Below are 26,586 nucleotides of genomic sequence, written 5' to 3'. Positions count from 1 at the left end.
GCATGCATGCAACGTCACACTGCATGCATGCAACGTCACACTGCATGCATGCAACGTCACACTGCATGCATGCAACACAGAGTACATACTCACCATCACTTGTCACTTTGATCCCCGAAGCCAGAGTCACCTGTAAAAAATATTAAAATAATAAACAAACACTATACTCCCTGATCCGCAGAAATCCAATTAAGATGAGTGTCCCACGACGATCATCAGCTGATGCGAACGCTCTCCAAGGGCTCCAGGAATACAATGACTGAAGGTATCCTTCCGCACTGTATTCCTCCGCCACTGTAAAAAATAGTCCCTAGTCTCACTTGTGGCACTGCTGTGTGAGAAAGTTCCCACGCAGCAATGGCATAAAGTGAGACCAGTGAATTCAGGTAACCTCAGTAATGCACTGCAAGAGCCATTGTCTCCTGTCAGTGTGTCATTGGAGGTCTATAGAGCAGTGACATCACCCGATGTCACTGTTCTATAGGGGAGATCGTCGTGGGACACTCGTTATTAATTGGACTGCGTCGGACAGGGAGTATACGGTTTATTATTTTTAATTTTTGCAGTCGATCGAGTATGGTAAGTATGGTTAAATTAAGAATATTAAAATACTTTTTTTCTGGCTGTGTCTTTATTTTTCTGGGGCGGCTGCGGGCTGGTATTTGTAGCTGGGGGGGCAATATCCATGGCCCCTCTCTAGGCTATGAATATCAGCCCGCAGCTGACTGCGTAGCCTGTTATGACCTGGTGGTTAGGAGCACCCGGTACGACCTGATAGTTAAACTCACACAGGACAAGCTCTGGGATGTGGGAGCTCTGCTGACCGCAACCCCTAATCCTATCACACACACTAGAAATAGCCGTGGAGCGTTCCTGACTCTCCCTAGACGCCTCTTCACAGCCTAAGAGCTAGCTAGCCCTAGAGATAGAAAATAAAGCCTACCTTGCCTCAGAGAAATTCCCCGAAGGAAAAGGCAGCCCCCCACATATATTGACTGTGAGTAAAGATGAAAGTCACAAACGCAGAAATGAAACAGGTTTCAGCAAAGGGAGGCCAGACTTACTAAACAGACAGAGGATAGGAAAGGTATCTTTGCGGTCAGCACAAAAACTACAAAAGACCACGCAGAGTGTGCAAAAAGACCTCCGCACCGACTAACGGTGTGGAGATGCCACTCTGCATCCCAGAGCTTCCAGCTAGCAAGACAAAATCATGATAACCAGCTGGACAAGGAAACAATGAACAAATAATAACTATCAGGAACTTAGCTTCTGCTGGAGAAGACAGGTCACCAGAAAGATCCAGGAGCGAACTGAACCAATGCAGGAACATTGACAGCTGGCATGGAGTAACGATCTGAGTGGAGTTAAATAGAGCAGCCAACCAAAGGATAAACCACGTCACCTGTGTAAGGAACCTCAGAAGCAGCAGCTTCACTTACAGCCACCAGAGGGAGTCCATGGACAGAACTCGCCGAAGTAGCATTCACGACCACAGGAGGGAGTTCGACAACCGAATTCACAACAGTAGCCTTTCTGGCTATAAAATATAGGGGGGGGTCCCCCTATTTTACTAGCCAGTAAAGGCTACGCAGACCTCTGCGGGCTGATATTCATAGCCTGGGAGGGGCCATGGGTATTACCCCCTTCCCAGGCTACAAATATTGGCCGTTGGCTTTCCCCCTCTGATGCAGAAAATTGCGCGGGAGGCCACACCATTTTTTCCGTTTTTTTTTTTTTATGTTCAGTAAGAAACATAGGCCTTGCTATTAATCTATGGATATATCTATAGATATAACTCTGGCTATATCGATCTAGAGATATATTTATAGATAGATATATCTGTAGATACATACTGTAGATATATCTATCTGGCTATTTTCACGCATCAGGTTTTTGCCGTCAGGCACAATCCGGCGAGTTTTGAAAAAACAGATCCTTGGTATTTTTTCCGTTCGGATCCGTTTTTTCTCAAAGTTGTATTAGCGCCGGATTACGCCTGATGGCCACACGTGTCATCCGTTTTTTGCCGGATCCGTCAGAACAGCTGTTTTCAGCAGATTTAGAAAAAGTACACAAATTTTTTTTTTTTCTGTCCGGCGAAAAAACGCTCAGCGACGGATCTGGCGAAAAACGTATGAAACTGAGATGTGAAATGACGAATCCGGCCTCCGAATCCAGTTTTCCATGCATCTCTCTCTAGATGTAGATAGATATTTGGATAGTTAGGCTACTTTCACACATCCGAATTTTTGAAAAAACAGATCCGTTGCAAATAGTGAAAAACTGATGTAACTGATCCATTTGTTTTTTTAGAGAGAGAGTGAGAGAACGGAAGATGTGCATGATTTCAATGGAAAAAATGCATGAAAAACTGGATTCGGAGGCCGGATTCATCATTTCACATTTCAGTTTCATACGTTTTTCGCCAGACAGAAAAGACTTTCCTCTGTACGCTTTTTCCGTCTGCTGGAAACAGTTTATTTTGACGCATCTGGCAAAAAACGGATGAAACATGTGGCTATCAGGCGCAATCCGGCGCTAATACAACTCTATGCGAAAAAAAACAGATCCGTTTTTTACAAAACTTGCCAGATTATGCCTGACAGCAAAAACCTGATGTGTGAAAGCCTAACTATCCATATATCTATCTACATCTATGTCATTCTATCTATCTATCTATCTATCTGTCTGTCTGTCTGTCTATGAGTGTAATGGAGTGGGGGTTGGACAAATGTAAAAGAGGAGGTTGGACAAGACATGACATCACAAATCTTTTTATTTTTGTTCAATAATACAACTTTATTTAGCTTTCAAAAACGCATCAAAAACCGCACATAAAACGCATCAAAACCGCGCAAAAAACGCATCAAAAACGCATCTGCGTTTTCTGCCAAGAGCTGCGGATTTAGTGCAGAAAAATCCGCAGGCAAATCTGCAATGTGTGCACATAGCCTTAGTGTCTGTTATAAATACATTGATTATATGAAATAACTCGCTGGATCTAGCTCTGTACAAACATTGAGACAAGAAAGAATGCGGAGCGATTCTAGCTCTGAAGCCTGCAGAATTGTGAATGCAGCTCTGGAAAAATTACAATCTGTAACTTGAGTATATAGCTGTCGGTGCAAGGGAAAAAAATATTGAGCTGTGCGGACAACATGTTTCAACACCATACAGGTTCCTTCATCAGCCATCATGTTCTGTAAATGTTTTGCAATGCAGAGTAAAGCAATAATATATAAATTGGTTGTAAGTTCCAAAATGTTGTTTCCTGGAGCGGTGCAGTTGGTATCCTCACCCCCATCCACTGTCTACTAATAGGTCAATAGGAGTCAGCATAGAAAATACTAGCTCTCGTCAAAATATCTGTGATTGTTTTTGCAGTGAATTCTATTCTTCTTCTTCTTCTCCTCCAGCTTTGTCGATAGTGATGGTCATATCATTTCGTTACATAAGCACGCTACTGGTCCATATCTTCGTAACCCTGCTTATGTTTGGATTACTGTGTAAGTAGCTTCCCAATTACTTTCTACAATTTCCTTTGTACATTTGAATACATTTCTAGACATTAATTCTCAGATATTGGTGGCATAACCTATGAAATGTAATGGGGGAGGGGATGCCAACATGATTGTTTGGGTCCATGCCACTGGCACCATTAGTGATCCTGAGAACAGGGTTCTGGAACAGCGAGAATGGGGCTCTGCAGAGCTGCAGTTTGTGTGGAGGTGGACGTGAACATGTTTGACCTTAGCACTATTCATTGTCTATGGGATGGACCATAATAGCAGAGCGCTCTACTCTGCTTTCAACAGTCCTATAGACTATGAATGGAGCAGAGGACAAGCATGGGCACATCTGCTACATCAGGATTGTTCAGAGACCCAATAGTCGCACCCCCAGGGATGAGCAAGTTATCACCTACCCTATGGACAGCTGCTTACGTGGGCTATTTAGAAAACCCCTTTAATAGTTTTTTTTGAGACCGTCATGTGGAGGCTACAAGACTTTCCTAGTAGCAGAGGTTATAATGCTGGACAGTAAAGTCTTGTCCTAGCAGTCAACATCTGCCCCGAGGCCCCTTTTTAAATGGCGGTTTCCTAATGTTTTAATTGGCTGCAATGTTCGTTATGTTCCTCTTGTTACACCACAGTCATTGGAGAATAAATACCTCTAGATTTTGCTAAATTGTTTCTGTTCTCCTGGATTCTATTTCTTTTTATATACATTTATTTCATTTATCTTGTAGTTGTTACAGGAGTCCTGTGGTGGTTGTACTATGATCATATTCATGACCTTAGCTACGAGCTGGAAACTGAGAAAGAAAACGCCAAATTTTTGCTTGGATTCGCCATCATTTCAACGTTGATATCTGTAAGTAATTTGCGGTTTGTGAAATGGGTTTAATGATGTGCAACAATTGTAAATGATCGACATTTTTACGTAATCTATGTAAATCATTTACGTTATAAAAATGGATTGTATGGTCTTTCACTTCTACTTCTAGTTATTGCTTTTTTTTTTTTTATTTCAGATTGTGCTTTTCGTTTTAACATTCTTGATGAGGAGGAGGATACAGATGACAATTCAGCTTTTTCAAGTTGCGAGCAGCTTCATCAGCCACATCCCCTTCCTGCTGCTTCAGCCGCTCTGGACTTTTCTCATTCTCCTCTTCTACTGGATTCTTTGGGTGTCTGTACTTCTCAGCATGGGCACCTCCGGTGAGTCCGGGAGCGTCTTCTGTGAGCAGGTCGGGTGACCTGTGGTTTATAGGGGCAGGCGATGAGTGTATTTTTTACACTGTCCTAATTGCATTTTTTTCAATAATGGCATTGATGCCTTTAATTTGATTACTGGGCCAGGACCATATTGCACAGTATGGTGCCAATGCTAGAAGTGACACATTCATTTGCAAGTGTAAACAAAAATATATCTTTAATTTACGCCTGTTTCTGAAAATTTATAAAAACTTTGCCGTGATGTACCTGACTACAACATCTTACAGGGTAACACTGCGTTCAAGTAACTTTCAGCATAAATTGTACTGTTTGAATATACGAGACTTAACACCAGTTCTGGCCATTATGTGACATATATCCTGCATTCTCACCTGTTTCCCCCCCCCTTCGCATGCTCGATCTGTAATTTTCAATTCATCGATAGGTGGGAGAGGAGACGAGCTGTGGTGATCTCTCCCATAGACTGCACAGCACAGAGGGGGAATGCCTGCTCTTCATTCACTTTTTGTCTGCAGCCCCATGGGGGACATTATACAGCAGAGCTGAGTATTCTTAAGGTACCGTCACATTAAGCGACGCTGCAGCGATATAGACAACGATGCCGATCGCTGCAGCGTCGCTGTTTAGTCGTTGTGTGGTCGCTGGAGAGCTGTCACACAGACAGCTCTCCAGCGACCAACGATGCCGAAGTCCCCGGGTAACCAGGGTAAACATCGGGTTACTAAGCGCAGGGCCGCGCTTAGTAACCCGATGTTTACCCTGGTTACCATTGTAAATGTAAAAAAAAAAAAAAACAGTACATGCTCACATTCCGGTGTCTGTCGCGTCCCCCAGCGTCGGCTTCCCTGCACTGTGTAAGCGCCGGCCGTAAAGCAGAGCGGTGATGTCACCGCTGTGCTCTGCTTTACGGCCGGCCGGCGCTGACACAGTGCAGGGAAGCTGACGCCGGGGGCGCGACAGACACCGGAATGTAAGTATGTAGTGTTTTTTTTTTTTTCTTTTTACATTTACAATGGTAACCAGGGTAAATATCGGGTTACTAAGCGCGGCCCTGCGCTTAGTAACCCGATGTTTACCCTGGTTACAAGTGAACACATCGCTGGATCAGCGGCACACACGCCGATTCAGCGATGACAGCGGGTGATCCAGCGACAAAATAAAGTTCTGGCCTTCTAGCTCCGACCAGCGATGTCACAGCAGGATCCTGATCGCTGCTGCGTGTCAAACACAACGATATCGCTAGCCAGGACGCTGCAACGTCACGGATCGTTATCGTTCTAAAGTTGCTCAGTGTGAAGGTACCTTTACAGACACCTTGATGAAGCGGAACTGAGTGTGCAGGCTGGCAGATCTGAGTTTGGAGATTATACAGAGCTGGGTTTGTCTTGTGGCTTAGCTGGGATGACAACACGGGGCAGCAGTCTGGGCTTACTACCTGAGCTAACCTTTTAGAACACATTTTAACACATTTAGAAAACTCCATTTACATTGGGTATATGCTTTTGAAGACCTTTTCTTTGCTTGGTGTATATTTTAAATAACGTGGAGTAGGTGTCTTATTTGGAGAAACTGGGAAAAACGGATAAAATTTGATCGTCCCACGGTGAACGATTTGATTGGTAATCATGCAGTGTTATTTTTCACCACCAGATGTCAGTATAGCAGCATTGTTTTCTTGGAATTTGAGGGTCTGTGGTTACATATTTGCCGCAGAGACAGGTTTATATTTGTTCGCTGGTAAGTTTCTTATTCTAAAGGCCTTCTAGATGGTCGATCGTATCACTGTATGCACATTGGCTTACTTATATACGATTTCCTCGCTTTAAACAACCAGAAAAACTAAAAATGAACAACATGAGCAAGAAATAAATCATTAACACACAAGGAAAGCTTGTGGCTGTCAGTCTGCAAGATTCTGTCATTCTTCACCTTAAGCAAAGAAAAATCTAAAAGCAAATACCGGTATTATGGCGTTTTTTATTATAAGACATACACTGACGAGCAACAGGGTAACAATGTTTTGAACTGCTGACTTTCCGGCTCCATATCTCACCATCCACTTCTGCTTCCAACCTGAGACTGCCATCATTTTATAGACAATCCTCTTGGATATCTCATACATAAATTTGACTTGCACCTGTTTAGCATATGATTAGTTATGCAGATTCTTGTCATGTCGCTGCATTGTTACTGTTTTGCTGCTGGTGGTGGAAAAATCTTTTTCTTCCTGAAGGCTACAAAATATAATCTCTCACATTCCCTAATAGCTCAGTGTATTATTAGGTCGATTCCCAAGTGAATGGTCACTGGTTTGAACCGATGGCGCAGCCATGAAAAAGATTTCCCAAGAAACTGCATTATCCAGCTCATCGATAGCGGCCTTTCCACCAAGAAAATTGCCAAACTACATCATGTGAGTGCCATGATAGATGTAAGAATATGAAATCCGTCCATCCATTCAAAAGACAAGAGGTGGACATCAAGATAAAATCCAAGAGTCAGCAAATCGGCTCATCCCAAGGTCTATCCGTTCTGGCGCAAAAAGCCACGGCAGTGGAGGCGGCTCGTATGCTTCATAATAGTGAGACCACAGACGTCCATGCAAGCACCGCGCGACGTACATCACACTAGTCTGGAATGGTGGCACGAAAAAAGGCGAAGAAGCCTCAACTTCAATATCGTCATAAGAAGCGTCAGCTCAAGTTTACAAAAAAATACGAAAAGGGGACTGCAGAAGATTGGAAACGGGTGATTGGAAGCGATGAGACGAAAGTTAGTAGACTAGACTCTGATGGGTGCAAATGGGTCTGGAAGACACAAGGGAAAAAGGGGCTAACGGATCGAGAAATTGAAGGAACTGTCAAGTTCGGTGCAGTAAGCCTGATGAGATGAGGTTGTTTCACAGCCAAAGGCGTTGGATGCTTTACCAGGATCGATGGTGATCTCAATGCTGAGATATATGTGATTATCTTATGAAACGTGGAGGAGTGACGGCCGCAGGATGAGCGGTACAGCAGCAATCAGCAGACAAGCACAAAGAAAAGACAATATAATATGAATATTTACAAGTTTATAAAAGAAAGGAAAGGATGGTAGGTAAACCGAGTATAAGTAAAAAATGCAATGTCAGCAGTTACTCTCAATAACACCGACTAAGGGGAAGTTCACACAGGGCTTTTTGCTGCTTTTTAATGCTAATTTTCAGCTGCTTTTTACAGTACCAGCAAAGCTCATGCACACACATTGTTTTTTTGTGTCATCAGTATTTTGTACTTTGCTGCGTTTTTTTGAACATAGGTAGTGATGAGCGAATATACTCGTTACTCGAGATTTCCTGAGCACGCTCGGGGGTCCTCCGAGTATTTTTTTTTTTAGTGCTCGGAGATTTAGTTTTCCTCACCGCAGCTGAATGATTTACAGCTACTAGCCAGCCTGAGTACATGTGGGGGTTGCTTGGTTGCTAGGGAATCCCCACGTGTTCAAGCTGTCTAGTAGCTGTAAATCATTCAGCTGCCTGATGAAAACTAAATCTCATCTACATCTGTTAGCCAGCTTGATTACATGTGGGGATTCCCTAGCAACCCCAACATGTACTTATGCTGGCGATGAAAACTAAATCTCAGAGCACTAAAAAATACTCGGAGGACCCCCCGAGCGTGCTCGAGAAATCTCGAGTAACAAGTATATTCGCTCATCACTAGACCTAAAGCATGTCCTTTCTTTCTGCGTTTCTCCAGTGCTTTTCACCCATTGACTTGAATGTATGGTGAAAAAATGCTGCAAATACGCAGGTTGACTTTTCTTGCAGCGTATTTGCTACAGAAACGTCAGGGACAGCCGGATGTGACGTCGCATTCGGCTCTGCTAAAAGAGCAGCCCGCAGCTGCCCAGAAAAGGCGCATCTATTCGTCATTGGCGCTTTGCCCGGCTCTTCCCACTTGCCCTGTAGGGGTGGCAAGCGAGGTGATAAGGGGTTAAAGTCACCTTACTATTGTAAGGTGACATTAAGCCGGCTTAGTAATAAATAATTAATTTTATTTATATAGAGCCAACATATTCCGCAGCGCTTTACAAATTATTGAGGGGACTTAATAGACATAGACAATAGACATTACAGCATAACAAAAATCACAGTTCAAAATAGATACCAGGAGGAATGAGGGCCCTGCTCGCAAGCTTACAAACTATAGGAAAAAGGGAGACACGAGAGGTGGATGGTAACAATTGCTTTCGTTGTTCGGACAGGCCATAGTGTAAGGCTCGGGTGTTCATGTAAAGCTTCATGAACCAGTTAACTGCCTAATTATGTAACAGTACAGACACAGAGGGCTATTAACTGCATGAAATATATGAGAACATGATGTGAGGAACCTGATTAAGGTTTAAGTTTTTTTTTGTTTGTTTTTTTGAATGGGCCACACAGGGATAGTTAGGTTAATGCATTGAGACGGTAGGGCAGTCTGAACAAATGCGTTTTTAGGGCACGCTTAAAACTGTGGGGATTGGGGATTAATCGTATTAACCTAGGTAGTGCATTCCAAAGAATCGGCACAGCACGTGTAAAGTCTTGAAGACGGGAGTGGGAGGTTCTGATTATTGAGGATGCTAACCTCAGGTCATTAGCGGAGCGGAGGGCACAGGTAGGGTGGTAGACTGAGACCAGAGAGGAGATGTAGGGTGGTGCTGAGCCATGGAGCGCTTTGTGGATAAGGGTAATAGTTTTGTACTGGATTCTTGAGTGGCTGGGTAACCAGTGTAATGACTGGCACCGGGTAGAGGCATCGGTGTAACGGTTGGTGAGGAATATGATCCTGGCAGCAGCATTCAGGACAGATTGGAGCAGGGAGAGTTTGGTAAGAGGGAGGCCGATTAAGAGCGTTACAATAGTCCAGATGAGAATGAATAAGTGAAATCGTAAGAGTTTTTGCAGAGTCGAAAGTAAGAAAAGGGCGAATTCTAGAAATGTTTTTGACATGCAGATAAGAAGAGCGAGCCAGTGATCGGATGTGGGGGGTCAATGAAAGCTCAGAATCAAGGATGACCCCAAGGCAGCGGGCATGTTGCTTGGGAGTAATGGTGGAACCACACACAGAGATGGCAATGTCGGGCATAGGTTGGTTAGTAGAGGGAGGAAACACAAGGAGTTCAGTTTTTGACAGGTTCAGTTTCAGATAGAAGGAGGACATGATGTTAGAGACAGCGGTAAGATAATCACTGGTGTTTTCTAAAAAGGCAGGCATGATATCAGGAGAAGTGTATAATTGGGTGTCATCAGCATAGAGATGGTACTGGAAACCAAATCTACTGATTGTTTGTCCAATAGGGGCGGTATACAAAGAGAAGAGGAGGGGGCCTAGAACCGATCTTGAGGAACCCCAACAGTAAGGGGAAGATGAGAGGAGAAGCCAGCAAAGGAAACAGTGAAAGAGCGGTTAGAGAGATAGGAGGAGAGCCAGGAGAGAACGGTGTCCTTGAGGCCGATGTAGCGGAGCATAGTGAGGAGGAGCTGATGATCCACAGTATCGAATGCTGCGGAGAGATCCAAGAGAATTAGCATGGAGTAGTGACCATTAGAGTTAGCTGTTAGTAGGTCATTAGAGACTTTAGTGAGGGCAGTTTCAGTAGAGTGTAAAGAGCGGAAACCAGATTGAAGAGGGTCGAGAAGAGGGTTATCTGAGAGATAACAGATAAGACGGGAGTGGACCAAGCATTCGAGGAGTTTAGAGATGAAGGGAATATTAGAGTTTGCCTATAATTAGTGACACAGTTTTGATTGAGGGATGGTTTTTTAAGTAATGGGTGTATGATGGCATGCTTAAATGAGGAGGGAAAAATACCGGAAGAGAGAGAGGTTGAATATTTTTGTTAGGTGAGAGGTGACAGCCGGGGAAAGGGACTGGAGGAGATGTGACAGAATGGGGTCACTGGTGCAAGTAGTCGGGCGAGAAGATGCAAGGAGCCTGATTACTTTTTCTTCTGTAACTGGTTCAAAGTCAGAGAGTGAACTGGATGCAGTGGGAGAGGGAGGACAGTGCATGGAATGAAGGGATTGGGAGATAATTTCCTGTCAAATGTGGTAAATATTTTCTTTGAAGTAATTGGCCAGATCGTCAGCGCGGAGATCCGTGGTTGGGGCCTGTACTGTTGGGTTGAGTAGGGAATGGAAAGTGTCAGATACGTTTAGGGTTATTGGACAGCGAGGTGATGAGTGTGTTAAAATAGGTTTGTTTGGAGAGGTGAAGGGCAGGGTTCTATGTTTTAAGCATAAACTTATAATGGATGAAATCTTCGGGTAGGAAACGTTTGCAGCGTGTGCCATGGTTGTCACCGTCTGTGCCGAGTTTTTCTATGTATAGGAGGTGCAGTTTCATCCAGGACACTTTTGAGGGTTTCATTATAATGCTTCAGTGCAGAATCAGGACATGAGATGGAGGAGATAGGGGCCAATGAGGACTGCAAGCTCTGCATAAGTTTCTGGGTGTTAATGGCCTGTATGTTTCTATACGTGTGGAAAGTGGGGGTGACCTTGGCGGGATGCCAGTTCTTGGTAGAGAATGAAATAAGGTTATGGTCAGAGAGCGGGAGAGGGGAGTTTGTGAAGTCGTCCACTGAGCAAAGCCGGGAGAAGACCAAGTCGAGGGAGTTTGTCTTCATGCGTTGGAGAGTTAGTATGCTGCGAGAGGCCAAAAGAGGAGGTTAGAGATAAAAGGTGAGAAGCACATGGGGAGAGGGGAAAAGCAATGGGGATGTTGAAATCACCCATGATGATGGTGGGGATGTCACAGGAAAGAAACTGAGGAAGCCAGGTGGCAAAGTGATCCAGGAATTGATGAGAGGGGCCGGGAGGACGATGCACCACCACCACCACTCGCATGGAGAAGGCTATATAGAGTCTGACAGCATGGACTTCAGAGGAAGGGAAGACAAGTGAGGGTACTTGGGGGATAACTTGGAAGGTACAGTTGGGTGAAAGGAGCAGACCAACTCCTCCACCTGCTCTGTTGTCCGATCTTGGGGTAAGTGAAAAGTGTAGTCCACCATATGAAAGAGCAGCAGTGGTGTTTGACTGCTGGATCCAGGTTTCAGTAAGAGCCAGGAGGTTAAGACAATCAGAAAGGAAGAAGTCATGGATGAAGGAGAGTTTATTACACACAGAGCGAGAATTCCAAAGGACACAATTGAAAGAGGCAGAAGGCATGCAGGGAACATTAATAAGGTTAGAGGGGTTTGAGTGTAGCAGTTGGGAGGTTTGACTAGCTATAACATTGGGGCCGGGGTTGGGAGAGATGTCTCCAGTGACGAGGAGGAGGATCGAAAGAGTGAGCAGATGGTTAAGTAATTTGTGAGAGCGTCTCTTGTGTTGGATGGTGGGACTGAATGGATCTGCGCTCTTAAGCAATGTGAACAGATCGTGAGTGTTATACATAGGAGAGGCAAGGACAGAGAGGCTGATATGGATGGAGTGTAAAGAGTTAATGCAAGGGGGTGAATGTGAGTGAATGCAGCAGCCAGGATATAGATTATACAAATGCATATGGTGAATATTTGTTCTGTTCCAAATGAATGGGGAATAGAAAGATTAAAGTGTCTTACCGGTCTCCTGCCCTGTCTAACTGCCAATGTTTAACTGCCAGTACTTCGAATAACTGTACACGAATAATACCCCTGCACGAATGCGTCCCCAAACTGTCTAAATTTATAGAAGCCTAGCTCTTAGATCTCACTTTTCTCTCTCTCTCTCTCTCTCGCTCTCGTTAGCAATTAATTTAACTTAGTTGAGACAACAGGACACAATATATGTAGTAAACAGATAAACAACTGTCCAGCCCTACATGGATCATAAACCGCTTTGAAAACAGCTATGTGATCTCTCTGCTTAGTAATGGAGAGGCGTCAATAAGATACCTACCATTACTAATCCTATAGTAGTTAAAGGGTTAAATAAACACAGTGTCAGAAAAAGTAAATAAAACAATATACACAGTTTTGCCATCTTTATTAGTCTGCCATTCCAAGCGAAGCCCTCGATCTCCTGAAATTAAAATAATAAACCAACACAAATACTCCCTCTTCCACTCCCTCTTCCGACGCAGTCCAATTCCTGGGCTGAATCCCTAATACTCAAACTCCATCTTGAAGCTCTTTGGGATCGCTCATCTCTCTGACCCAGGAGTTCCCTAAGTCCTTAGCGATAGAAACGCTCTCTTTAAGCTTTTAGGGAATGCCGATCTCTCCAATGCAGGGCTTCCCTAAGTCCTTAGCGATAAGGCCTCACATGCCCTAGCCCAAGATGCTGTGTACTAAGTTGTTTTCACAGATTTGGCTCATGTCAAGCCAAACAACGCGTCCCAGAGTCGTCATCAACATATCCAGAGGTGCACCGCCCTATCCAGACTTTCTTCAAGGATCCTGCAGCTTCACTTTCACCCCGACTCTCCTTGAATCCTCCCAACTGCCCACCAACCGCCAAAAACCCCTGCGCTCCAACTCTGGCCTCTTGCCAGATCATATATTACATAAAAAATCTCAGTAAACTGATTAACCCTACCAGACGAGTTACTTCATACACTCGAGTATTATAGATATTAAAAGGACCCGAAGCATACATTGATTGGCGAAGAAATGGTTAAATGACAGTGAAGTAGAGGTGCTGTATCGGCCCCCATAGTCCCCAGTCCTCAACCTAATCGAAGAGTTGAAGAAAAAATCTGTATACGTACCCAAGTGAGTCGCCCAGTAGGCACCAACCTTGGGAACATGTAGAAGAGACGTGGGATCATTTTGCTCGACACATGCTTGAATCTGATGGAGATCAGGCCCAGAAGGATTCAGGCAGCGCTGAAAGCCAAAGGTGGATTTACAAAATACTAACAAAATAATAAAAATTAAAATTTAGGTTTTTAGGAGCAAAACTGTAACAATGTAGTGACATGACAAGAATCTGCATAACTAATCATATGCTAAATATTTACAAGCCAAATTTATGTATGAGATAGCCAAGATGATTGTCTGTAAAACGATGGTAGTCTCACGTTCGACGCAGTGGTGGATGGTGAGATATGTAGCCTGAAATTCAAATGTTCAAAACATTTTAACGTTTTTACAATCCTTCAAGAGGTGCCAGTAGGGATATCAGAGGTGATGCTGTTTTCTTGTAGTTTACTGGAAGTCCGCCAGTAGGGAACATTGGAAACGAGAAAAAATAGTAATTGGCTCACCTACCAGGGAGGACAATTCCGTGTGAAAACCACTTGTATTCATATAGAAACCCTGGTAGACCTCGTCTAGTCAGGATTTGGTGCAAGGAGAAAGACACCAGGCTGGTTGCAGGTCAGAAATGGAAGAAGGGTCCATCAGGACTGGGCTCAGTATGAATCATTCCTGTGCTTGTGCACATAGGTCAATATTTAGCAAAGAAAGAAGGGTCCATGACGACCAGCAACAACGGGGTCCATGAGGACTGGGCTCCGGCACAAATGAGAAAATGTTAAAACTTAACTTTTACTGTGCAATTAAAAACATGGTGAGAATTTTTGGCTAAAAAAAACATGGTGAGAAAAAGCAAAAAAGATTAAAGATCCAATATGCTTACGCGTTTCGGTTATCAACCCTTATTCATACGTATGAATAAGTGTTGCTAACATGAAACGCGTACACTTATGAATCTTTTATCTTGGTTTTTTTTTCTCGCCATGTTTTAAATTGCACAGTAAAAGATAAGTTTTTACATTTTTCCCATTGTTGCTGGAGCCCAGTCCTCGTGGACCCCATTGTTGCTGGTCCTCATGGACACTTCTTTCTTTGCTAAATATTGACCTATGTGCACAAGCACGGGAATGATTCAGACTGAGTTCACACGACACGGCTACAATTAAAGGATTAAAGATTCATAAATGCAAATGATCTTGGATGAAACACATGTATCGTGATAATATTGCTCAAGATTTAGCGTTGTGTGGAAAGTAATAATATACCAGAATGCTTCCAGTAACCAAACGGACAGTCTACCGTTAAAATGTGCAGTGATAAAACTATATAATATTAAATGTAAAATATGTGGTGTTGTCAGGGTGCTCCCTTTTAATAACTCGCATGGGGGCTCAAGTTTCATTTCCGATTTTGAAAAGTATTACATAATTATCAGGAAAGAAATGCTGCACCAGAAAGGAGAAAGCTGGCGGCCACATATGGCGACTGTCGTCAGTTATCTGACAGTGCGGTTAGGGAAGCGACATTATCACTTAGAATCCAAGACGTAGACAGCAGAGTCTCGGCTCTTGCTCTCTGAATGAAGCTGTGCACGGAGTTAAGGCTCCTGTTGAAGTTCACGTCTTGTGGATTGCAGATACTTCTTCATCCTTAGGCTTTGAAGACCATTTGGTAAACACATATTTGGCCTTAATTTGAGAACTTCCTAGGTGCTTCCAGTAGTATACATTTGTGGCATACTTATAGAATAGGCCAGAAATGTATAATAGATGTGGCTCCCAAAAATGGGACACGCATATATCCCCAGAACAGGATCTATTGAGCGTTGCTGGCAGTGGAGAAGTGATCCCAGTACTATAGAAGGGAAACTCTGACCACTTCTCCACTGACGGCGGCGCATGTCGGGACCTCCATCTTATACATTTATCCTGTGGATATGATATAAATGTATAAGCGTGGAATACCCCTTCATTACTGGAAATTCAATTTCTTAGAGCTTTGAACCGTCACTATTGTTTTCCTCAATCTTATACATTTTTGCTAATTCTAAATGTTTTCCCTTTCTAGGCAGTGCCCAGGTGTCGTCAGATGGACAAGTAGAATATACGCCGCTGGGTGGCATCCGCTATATGTGGTGGTACCATTTATTTGGCCTTATATGGACCAGCGATTTCTTCCTTACATGCCAACAATTTCTCATTTCCGGGGCCACCGTTACCTGGTTCTTGCACAGGTACAGTATAAAGGGAAGTCTATGTTGTGATGAAGTTGGTAAAGATATTTAGAAAGAACGACTTCACATTTAGACCTGCAAAATAGAAATGTATTGCTGAAATGCTTGTCTTTTGTTATCCATACATTTGGTTTTGATGGACTGTGATCTGACAGCAGAGAAATGCTGGTATATAGCTGAATACATCCAATGCATGTCACTAGGGGTGTGTGGATGAGTACAGTATGGCTGCTGACTCCAACTCATACTGGGCAGGTTCTGTTCTCAGCCATTGCTATTCTGACAACAGAACAGTTATATAGATGTATGAATTGATTCCACTTTTCGAGGCGTTTAGATAGATAAAGATTGTTTATTGTGCAATCTGAATTTTTGCTCCTGGAAGGTTTTTTTTTTTTTTCTGTAGTAGTGACCATAAGACCATAAAACTTAGCACTAAATGAAAAAAAAACAAAAAACATATCTCTGGATCCATATGGCGGATTTAAAAAATAAAATAAAATAAAGGAACACTGAGAGGAGCAGCGGGAATAAAATAAGGGAAAATAATAGTCATTGTTCACCTGGTGACAAGTTCTCTTTATATTGTATACATTTTAATTTCATGGATTTTATTTTTTTATTTATTTTTTTTTTTAGAGATAAAAAGAAAGTTAAGCACCCAATCCTGTCTTCCATGTCTATTCTGTTCTGGTATCATCTTGGATCTACCATCATGGGATCTTTATTATTGATGGTTGTGAAAATCCCACAAATCATTTTAATGTATCTGTCTAAGCTACTGAGTAAATTGGTAAGTCATCACACAACGTGTAATCTATAGTGGTAACACTCTACAAAACAGATTAATGTCTTTTTATATGTAAAATAAAACATGGTTACTAGTACGTCCATGATGATCTTATTTGCATCTTCAGTAGATGATGACTTATAAATTGGAATTGGACTATGAGAAGCCATTCCTTCTGGCTTAAAGCGAACCTGTTTTGTAAAATAACGCTATCAACCTGCAGGTAAGGTGGTTAATCTGCAGGTTAATAGCGTTCTAACACCATGCAGCATTGGCACAGAGAGCCCCGCTGCCGGGAGGAAATGAATCTTATTCTACCCAGTAGGTTTGTGCTTTCAGTCATGGGGGTGGTGCCAGAATGATTTCAGTCACCGCTCTGTGTATAGTGAGTGGATGATGAAACCGCGCCCCCAGCACTGACTGACAGCCAGCTCTAATGCTGTCAGTGGGCGCGGTTATAGCCGCTGCTCCCTGTAAACAGGACTGAAACCGTGCTGGCACTGCTCCTATAACTGAAAGAGCAAGCCTGCCAGGGGGAGTAAAGTTTCCTTCCGGTAGCGTGGCTCTTAGTGTGGATGCTGCATGGTGCCAGAGTTCCATTAACCCCATATCTGCAGTTTATTGGTGTTATTTTACATCACAGGTTCCCTGTAAGTGCGAAGTCATTACATGTGTTAGATAAAGGGCTATAAAGCCGTGAGCTTGTGGTAGAAGTGTGTCCAGCATGCTATGCCACTATTGGTATCAGTCTATACTGAAGAGTGAATGCCTGGCAAAGCTCAGATTTTGTCATGGCTTTTTTGTGAATTTTTATGCAATAAAAATCCGCAAAAAATGGTATCCTTTAAAGCTGTTGCATCAACTTCTTAAATGGGTAAAATTGCAAATTGCTTGTTAAAAAAAAAAGTAGAATTGTTGCAATTTAACTGATCAAAAATCCTCTCCAATCTCAAAATGGAGGGATTTTTAATTGTATAGTTTACAGCCTGTTCTCTAGATTACCAGCCATCGCAGCTGTCAATCATTGGTGGCCGGTCTCCTAGGCAAGCAGTGAGCACTTGTAGGCCCTTTACTGTAGTGCTAGCAAGCGTAGCTCTGATGGGACTCGTCCTGCTTCATCCTCTCCCACTCCTCCAGTGCTGCAGAAGCAAAGCTGCCTGTGCTACCAGCATGGGAAATACGTGACAGCAGGCATACAGTTTGGCCAACAGAAGAACCATGCTGCTGTTTTTAGTCTGTCAATCATCCACAGTGCATTGCCCCCCTGGAAAGCAAGAAGCCGAGGAGCCATGTGCTCTCTACGAAAGAAGGCTAGACAATCTTTAACAATCTGCAGCACAGGTCTGTTTCTGTGTGGAAAGTTGCAGATTATAGATTAGACTTGTAAAATCTTTCCTACTTGGCCTGCTTGTGTAATGCGGTCCGACGCTGCAGGGTGTTGATCACACTGCCTTCCCAGGCTGGTGCGGCAGATTGGGCGGTGCTCTGTGGTGCGGGGGGCTCCCGTGTTTTCACAAAATGCCGGTGGAGTCCCCCTCCACCACAGAACACCGCTGAACCTGCCACACCAGTCTGGGAGTCATATCGCCGGACCACTGAACACTCCCTGTGACCACGCTCCACCAGCGTTGCCTCCTCCCCCCGGTATGCTGAATTCGGGATGTAAGATGGGCCCCCATTTGACACATTAATGAAATCATGACCCTAGATTGTAGCAGGTTGACCTTCAGGCCTTTGGATGTTTTGATGTGGTGTTTTTTTCCACCATTTGCCCCAACCTTTGAAGACCTCTCTTGCCAACTTTCTTCTTTTCCCTACTTCCAGGGAGGATCTTGAAGATTCCATGTTTAGCAAACCTCTTAATAACATAGCGCACGGTCGTTGAAATTGGGATACCGAGGTCTTTGGAGATGGCCTTATACCCTTTGGAAGTCTTGGGTGTGCCGATAATAGCAGCTCTGATGTCCTCAGACAGCTCCTTTGTCTTTACCATGTGGCTTTTTAAAACACTGAAGTAATCATTCATTGGCTAATTCATGTCACATGGGCACCAACAATTAATCACAGATGATTCTTGCAACATCCGCTAGGGCCATGGGGCACTCAGAACTGGGTCTGACGATTCTTAAAGGGGTGGTCATGGCAGCGGTGACCCGGTCCGTGGCCCTGGGCGCGCAATATAAGGGGTGAGGGAATGTTTGTAGGGGATTGTTCGTGATGCCCCCTGTGGTATTTGGCTACAAATCGCCGACGCTGCTTAGGGGTCCGCTGGGACCAATGGTGACGCAGCTGGGATGGTTCTGCTCCCCACAGGCGGAGCAGGGCCCCAGGGTGCTGCTGATACAGTTTTGTAAGGGGCTTTGTGGACTTTGGGGTGCAGGACTGAGGGTGCAAAAAATGGAGTAGAGGACACAAGGGCTGCAGTTTTCTTTACCTTAATTCCTGGTCAAAGGTGCAGTTCGGAGCACAGTTAAGAGGGGGTAATGTAGATCCGGGCAGCCTGGAAGCAATTCGGAATCCCCCTAGCCAGGTGGGGTTGGAAGCCTCCCTGCTGCGCTGCTCTCTGGGTTCCTGATGCTTTATGCTCTATTCAAGTCCCTTTTACTGTCCTTTCATCAAATGGAACACTACCCGCATGGCAAGCAGCTTGAGCCTGTTCCAGGTGTCACTCCCTCGTGGTGACTCCGGGCTCTGATATGCGGCTGTGCCTTCGGGTGTCCCAATAGGTTGCTGGGCCTGCAGTTCCCAAACGACCACGGACTCCGGTGTCCGGTCCTTGGCGCTCAGTCCTGGGGTGAGCTCAATCGCAGCTCCTATCCCCAGGTTCTCCTCACTTGCTTTCTCTTCCTAAGACTAGCTCTGACTTACTCACTAACCCCACCTCCAGACCAGAACTTATCAGGGAAGCTCTCCTGAAATCCGGTGTTAGAGCTCCCTCTTCTGGTCTGGAGTCAGGAAAGGTGTTGCATGCTGTGTTACCTGCTAAGGAATCCCTTCTTGCTTCCAGGTATGACATCACCCCCTGTGAGGGAGGCATTGTCACTGTGGCATCTGGACTCCTGGGGTGCCACATTCTCATTTGTGATTTACCACTGGCGAGTCAAAATGTGTTTCCATAGTAATTTTATGTTAAAGATGCTAATACCAGCGCACAGCAAGCTTTAGGTTTTTATATTTTTTCCCTTCCCATTGTTTTGTTTTAAATGATTGTTTATCATTTGCTCTTTTGTACTTAACATGCGTGCTCTATACTAAAAAACTGTTTCACTTGATTAATTTTTTTTGAGGAGATATTCCACATTATGTACTTAAACTCTTCATGGGTGCCAATAACAATTAGCAGGACTGTAATACATACTACCCATACCTCATCATTGCTGTCAGGTTTGGGCAGAGAAGATATATACTTATAAAGATCTAGATGTGTACCGTCTCTGGACGGATGTTTAAGGTACGTCTGCTCTGAAACGCTATATCTATCTATCTATCTATCTATCTATCTATCTATCTATCTATCTATCTATCTATCTATCTATAAAATCCGGCTGCAGTTGTGCAGCCAGACTCTGATTCATGCTGCTCGTGGTTTGGGTGGCATGAATCGGATAAGATTCCTTTTAATCCAAGCAGGAAAACACTATAGAAGTATCACCCATTCCCATGTGTGCGTTAAGCCTTACTGTAGCCTTTCACATCACAATTACAACTTTAAAGATTTAGGATGCTCGATGGCTACCTAGTTATGCCATCAAGCGGACAGTGGCATAATTTTGGGGAACTTGGTTCCACTCTTTATAAAGTACAACATTTTCTACGTTTTATGAGATGCCATTTAAGGAAATCCCTTAGTGTTTTATTTCCGATGCTCACAGTATTGTGCTACATCTTCCCATACAAAGCGAGCGTTGTATGCAATTTGGGCAAAAGATATCGCCCAACCTTGGCCACCACTGACTACGTGACATACAGCTGGCGCCATAGTTGTCAGCAGTGAAGACTTTGCTATATAACCTGCAGTGCAGCCGATCCGACTTGTTGCATCCAGTAAAATAACATTGAACACAGATAAGATGGTGCCTCAGGTGATTTATTTATTAAGAATTAATAATGATGCGGTTTGTCATTGCCTGTCAGTGAATTACATTTTCCGCATGGTTTATTGAAGGCGCACAATACTTCAGGCTACGAATTTACATCTGTTCAATGCTTCATGCACAAAAGGAATGATAATGGGAGTCTAATTAGAATTAGTGTTTTGGGAAAGGCTTATGTAACTTGGTCAGGTATTTGCTTTTATTAAAGGAGAAAACATCCATTTTCTACCTCTACACACAACAGATATGTAAAAATGTATTTATCGTCATAATGGTTATATGATGATATCATGGAAAACAAAAATAATTGCCTCCCCGAGATTTGATCACGGGGGTCCATGTGACAGGAATATATTTATGTAAATACTATTGTCTGATTTTATTAAAAAATTAAATCAAGGCTGTGTTTGCTGAAAAATCATCATTATTTAACTACGGCAGCTTATCCCCTGCTGCTCCAGCTCCATCTTTACTCTTGTCTCTACCAGTCGATGGCAGTCACTGGGCTCATTGGTCTTGTGCCATTTACCTTTTGCATCCTGGAGAGCCCAATGATTGTCTGCAGTGGTCAAATGGTGTAGCTGCGACGTCAACAAAAAAAAATAGCTGTGGGGCAGATGCCATAAAGAATTTTGTGTTGTATTACATTCTTGCTTCGGGTTTAAAATAAGAAAAAAAAAATCTGCATTTAGGGAGCCGGTGAACAACCAAGTCCTGTATCATACATGGAGCTTGCTGAACCGTTACAGTAGCTGCTCCTTCTTTTTTTTCTTTTTTTTTCCCCCCCCTTCAAATCCATTCCTTGTTTTATCATCTGCATTAAAACCTGAGTTATGTGATCTCATTCTTAGGGATCCTGTTCAGGGGGTTCAAATTAAATCGTTCTTGTTATTATTATTATTATAGCGCCATTTATTCCATGGCGCTTTACATGTGAGGAGGGGTATACATAATGAAAAACAGGTACAATAATCTTGAACAATACAAGTCACAACTGGTACAGGAGGAGAGAGGACCCTGCCCGCGAAGGCTCACAATCTACAAGGGATGGGTGAGGATACAGTAGGTGAGGATAGAGCTGGTTGTGCAGTGGTTTGGTCGATCGGTGGTTACTGCAGGTTGTAGGCTTGTCGGAAGAGGTAGGTCTTCAGGTTCTTTTTGAAGGTTTCGGTGGTAGGCGAGAGTCTGATATGTTGTGGTAGAGAGTTCCAGAGTAGGGGTGATGCGCGAGAGAAATCTTGTATACGATTGTGGGAAGAGAAGATAAGAGGCGAGTAGAGTAGGAGATCTTGTGAGGATCGGAGGTTGCGGGTAGGTAAGTACCTGGAGACGAGGTCACAGATGTATGGAGGAGACAGGTTGGGGATGGCTTTGTATGTCATGGTTAGGGTTTTGTACTGGAGTCTCTGGGCAATGGGGAGCCAGTGAAGGGATTGACAGAGGGGAGAGGCTGGGGAATAGCGGGGGGACAGGTGGATTAGTCGGGCAGCTGAGTTTAGAATAGATTGGATGGGTGCGAGAGTGTTCGAGGGGGGCCACAGAGCAGGAGGTTACAGTAGTCGAGGCGGGAGATGATGAGGGCATGGACTAGGGTTTTTCAGATTCTTGGTTTAGGAATGTATGGATCCGTGAAATATTTTTGAGCTGAAGGCGGCAGGAAGTGAGATGCGATCTTGAGAGTAGAGTGGAGAGTCGATCTTCTGTAATGGTGGAGAAGTTGGTTTTGGAGGTGGAGGGCTGGGTTGTTGGGAAGAAGGGCTCTGGGGGTTGTCGACTAAAACAGTCTCTGATGTTCTCAATCTTCTGCTTGAAAAATGAGGCAAAGTCTTCAGCTGAGATGAGTGGTGTGGTAGGAGGTGCTGGGGGATGGAGGAGAGCGTTGAAGGAGTTGAATTACTGCTTAGGGTTGTGAGACGGGGAGGATATGAGAGATGAGAAGTAGGTTTGTTTTGCTGTGGCAAGTGTGGTCTTGAAAGTAGTGAGGGACTGTTTGAATGCGATAAAGTGCTCATTGGAGTGGGATCTTTTCCATCTCCGCTCAGCAGCCTTGGAAGCTCGCCTCAGTTCTTTGGTCAGGCTGGTTTGCCAGGGCTGTCTATTGATTTTGCGAGCTTTGGTATGTGTGAGAGGGGCAAGAGATTTGTTTGGTAACTTCATTGCAAAGAGCAGAACGTTTTTACATTTTGCAAATAAACCTAATCCGCAATGACAGCAGTTGGTGTATTGGATTTTCATGGCAGCCATGCAGACAAGCGTATGTGAGCAAACTCTGTCCGACTCCTGCATTTTTGGCTTGCAAAGATCATAACTTCAGACATTCCTTGGATTTCCCTCTTTTATTTTTGTTGGGAATCTGTCAGCACTTTTTTTTTGCTGTGTAGTCAAAGAACAGCACTATGTAGGATCAGAGACCCTGACTCCAGCAATGTGTCACTTACTGGGCTGTGTTGCTGTTTTAGTAAAGTTAGTGTTTATCAGCTGATTATCACTAGAAGACTCGGTGTCTTGTGTCTCCTGGTCCAACCACGTCCCCAGCATTGGTTAGCAGCTTTCTTTCCATACACACTGGCAGCTTGCAGTGTGTAGTCAGTGGTGAGGGAGGGAGTGTAAGGGGATCAGCATTCAGAAAATTGCTTTATCTTCAGGAGAAAAAAAAATAAGGATGATATTAAAATGACAGCAGGTAACTAGAGCACTTATTCATATTTTTTATGCCACTACAAATTATCCTTGCGAAAATAAATCTCACCTTACTACTTATATAATATGATCGGCTAAAATGCCCTTAATGTTGTAGAATTTGCAGTGAGCTGTATGCATAGAAATCCCTATGTGCAAACCTCTACAGCAACTGCTTAGATCAACTGGATCACAATTCCCTCTTTTCTAAAGTCTTTTAGAAAACAATTATTTTTGTTTCTGATCGTTTCCATTACTGAACAGTGGAGCCTTTTCTGAGCTCTGTTTTTTATATGTTTTGTGGATTTGGATTCTGCATTCAGAGCTTGTCCCTCGCATTTCCTAGACGTTCTTGGTGGATGTATACATAAATCTCATGTTCCTTACAATCCGTCACATTGAAAGGCCGTTCTTATAAATGTCAGGGCGGACTGGCAGCAGGCAAGGAAACGACCACGGTTATTTTTAGTTTCTGCTCATGAGGTTTAGTTTCCTCTGAGATGTAGGGAATTCCTGGCTATGAAGCTATAATATCATTATGGGGAAGAGGAAACGTAACTAATTTAGTTTTTAATAGGATGATGTATGGTGCATGAGATGTTCCCGACGGCAGTAATAAAGCAGAATGTTCTCAGTATCCAGGACTTTAACTGAACACGTGTTCAAAGCTCAATGGTAAAACTAGCACGATAGGAGTTTACACTCAGTGACAACTTTCAGTTCATCTGCTTTCTATTTAACACCTAAATGTAGAATTTTGCCGGGAGTTACCCAACTATTCATGGCAAACTATAACACTAAAAGTAATAACACAATTGTTCTTTGTTCATCCTGTGATTTCTTGGCTTAAGTTACTGTGGCCTTTGCGGTATAAAACACTATCTTGTCTGTTACCCAACAACAATATCTGGTCACATTCTTCATAGTCAAGTGATTAAAAATGTATGTGTCTGTAAAATATATATATATATATATATATATATATATATATATATATCTCAAAAAGTTAATTTATTTAAAGGGAACCTGCCTGTCACCCCCAAAATCAAAGGTGAGCTAAGCCCCCGATGTATCCTAAAAGATGAGAAAAAGAGGTTAGATTATGCTCACCCAGGGGCGGTCCCGGTCCGGTCCGATGGGTGTCACGGTCCGGGGCCTCCCATCTTCTTACGGTGACGTCTTCTTCTTGTCTTCACACTGTGGCTCCGGCGCAGGCGTGCTTTGTCTGCCCTGTTGAGGACAGAGCAAAGTACTGCAGTGCGCAGGCGCTGGGCCTCTCTGACCTTTCCCGGCGCCTGCGCACTGCAGTACTTTGTTCTGCCTTCCAACAGGGCAGACAAAATACACCTGCGCCGGAGCCGCAGCGTGAAGACAAGAAGAGGACGTCATCATAAGAAGATGGGAGGCCCCGGACCGGACCGTGACGCCCATCGTACCAGGACCGCCCCTGGGTGAGTATAATCTAACTTCTTTTTCTCATTTTTTTTAGGATACATCGGGGGCTTATCTACAGCATTACAGAACGCTGTAGATAAGCCCCTGATGCTGGTGGGCTTAGCTCACCTTCGATTTTTTTTTGGGTGACAGGTTCCCTTTCAGTTTTTCAATACAAAAAGTGAAGCTCGTATGATATAGAGCTGGGGTGGGCAATTAATTCTCCCGAGGGGCCACATGAGAGACCATGATTGTTGTGGAGGGCCGAACTAATATATTGAAATTTAATTCTACTTAATATTTATTATTATTAATTGTATCACTTAATATTGAGCACAATTAAGTATGCTGACACCCTACCTAAATATCTTTGAACCCCCCACAGCCTTTTATATACGGCATGAGCCTCACACAGCCTACTACATATGCGGCATGAGCCCCACACAGCCTCCCAATATATGGCATGAGCCCCACACAGCCTTCTTATATACAGCATAAGTCCTGCAGTCTCTCCACATACTGAATGAGGACCCACACAGCCTCCCCATATACTGATTGAGCCCCACATAGCCTCCCCATATATTGCATGACGGTATATAGCCTCCCCATAGCCTCACTATGTGCAGCATGATACCCCCATAGCCTCCCAATGTGCTGCATGTCACCCCCATAGAATCCCCATGTTCACCCCCATAGAATCCCCATGCTCACTCCCATAGAATCCCCATGCTCACTCCCATAGAATCCCCATGTTCACCCCCATAGAATCCCCATGCTCACTCCCATAGAATCCCCGTGCTCACTCCCATAGAATCCCCATGTTCACCCCCATAGAATCCCCATGCTCACTCCCATAGAATCCCCGTGCTCACTCCCATAGAATCCCCGTGCTCAGTCCCATAGAATCCCCATGCTCACTCCCATAGAATCCCCATGTTCACCCCCATAGAATCCCCATGCTCACTCCCATAGAATCCCCATGCTCAGTCCCATAGAATCCCCATGTTCACCTCATAGAATCCCCATGTTCATAGACATAATAATAATAATAATAATAATAATTTTTATTTATATAGCGCCAACATATTCCGCAGCGCTTTACAAATTATAGAGGGGACTTGTACATACAATAGACATTACAGCATAACAGAAATACAGTTCAAAACAGATATCAAGAGGAGTGAGGGCCCTGCTCGTAAGCTTACAAACTATGAGGAAAAGGGGAGACACGAGAGGTGGCTGGTAACAATTGCTATAGTTATTCGGACCAGCCATAGTGTAAGGCTTGGGTGTTCATGTAAAGCTGCATGAACCAGTTAATTAATTTTTTTTTTTTTTTTTTTAATATAGGCCACACAGGGATCGTTAGGTTAATGCATTGAGGCGGTAGGCCAGTCTGAACAAATGAGTTTTTAGGGCACGCTTAAAACTGTGGGGATTGGGGATTAATCGTATTATCCTAGGTAGTGCATTCCAAAGAATCGGCGCAGCACGTGTAAAGTCTTGGAGACGGGAGTGGGAGGTTCTGATTATTGAGGATGCTAACCTGAGGTCATCAGCGGAGCGGAGGGCACGGGTAGGGTGGTAGACTGAGACCAGAGAGGAGATGTAGGGTGGTGCTGAGCCATGGAGTGCTTTGTGGATGAGGGTAGTAGTTTTGTACTGGATTCTTGAGTGGATGGGTAACCAGTGTAATGACTGGCACAAGGTAGAGGCATCGGTGTAACGGTTGGTGAGGAATATGATCCTGGCAGCAGCATTCAGGACAGATTGGAGCGGGGAGAGTTTGGTAAGAGGGAGGCCGATTAGTAGAGAGTTACAATAGTCCAGACGAGAATGAATAAGTGAAACAGTAAGAGTTTTTGCAGAGTCGAAAGTAAGAAAAGGGCGAATTCTAGAAATGTT

The 26,586-nt window shown here is 43.8% G+C and overlaps 1 protein-coding gene across 1 annotated transcript in view; it reads left to right on the top strand.

Annotated features, from left to right (window-relative positions):
* The window catches only part of SLC44A3 (solute carrier family 44 member 3), a 90,212-nt gene that overhangs the window by 26,953 nt on the left and 36,673 nt on the right, over positions 1 to 26,586 (top strand). Inside the window, exons 8-12 of the mRNA XM_069737694.1 lie at positions 3,420 to 3,509; positions 4,253 to 4,377; positions 4,538 to 4,724; positions 15,519 to 15,684; positions 16,324 to 16,477. Coding sequence (XP_069593795.1) covers positions 3,420 to 3,509; positions 4,253 to 4,377; positions 4,538 to 4,724; positions 15,519 to 15,684; positions 16,324 to 16,477 — 722 coding nt within the window. The remainder of the gene's footprint in view (positions 1 to 3,419; positions 3,510 to 4,252; positions 4,378 to 4,537; positions 4,725 to 15,518; positions 15,685 to 16,323; positions 16,478 to 26,586) is intronic.

This window comes from Ranitomeya imitator, chromosome 8, assembly GCF_032444005.1.
Source record: "Ranitomeya imitator isolate aRanImi1 chromosome 8, aRanImi1.pri, whole genome shotgun sequence".
NCBI lineage: Eukaryota > Metazoa > Chordata > Amphibia > Anura > Dendrobatidae > Ranitomeya > Ranitomeya imitator.
The sequence above is the reverse complement of the archived record's forward strand: the minus strand, read 5'-3'. Positions and strand labels throughout refer to the sequence as shown.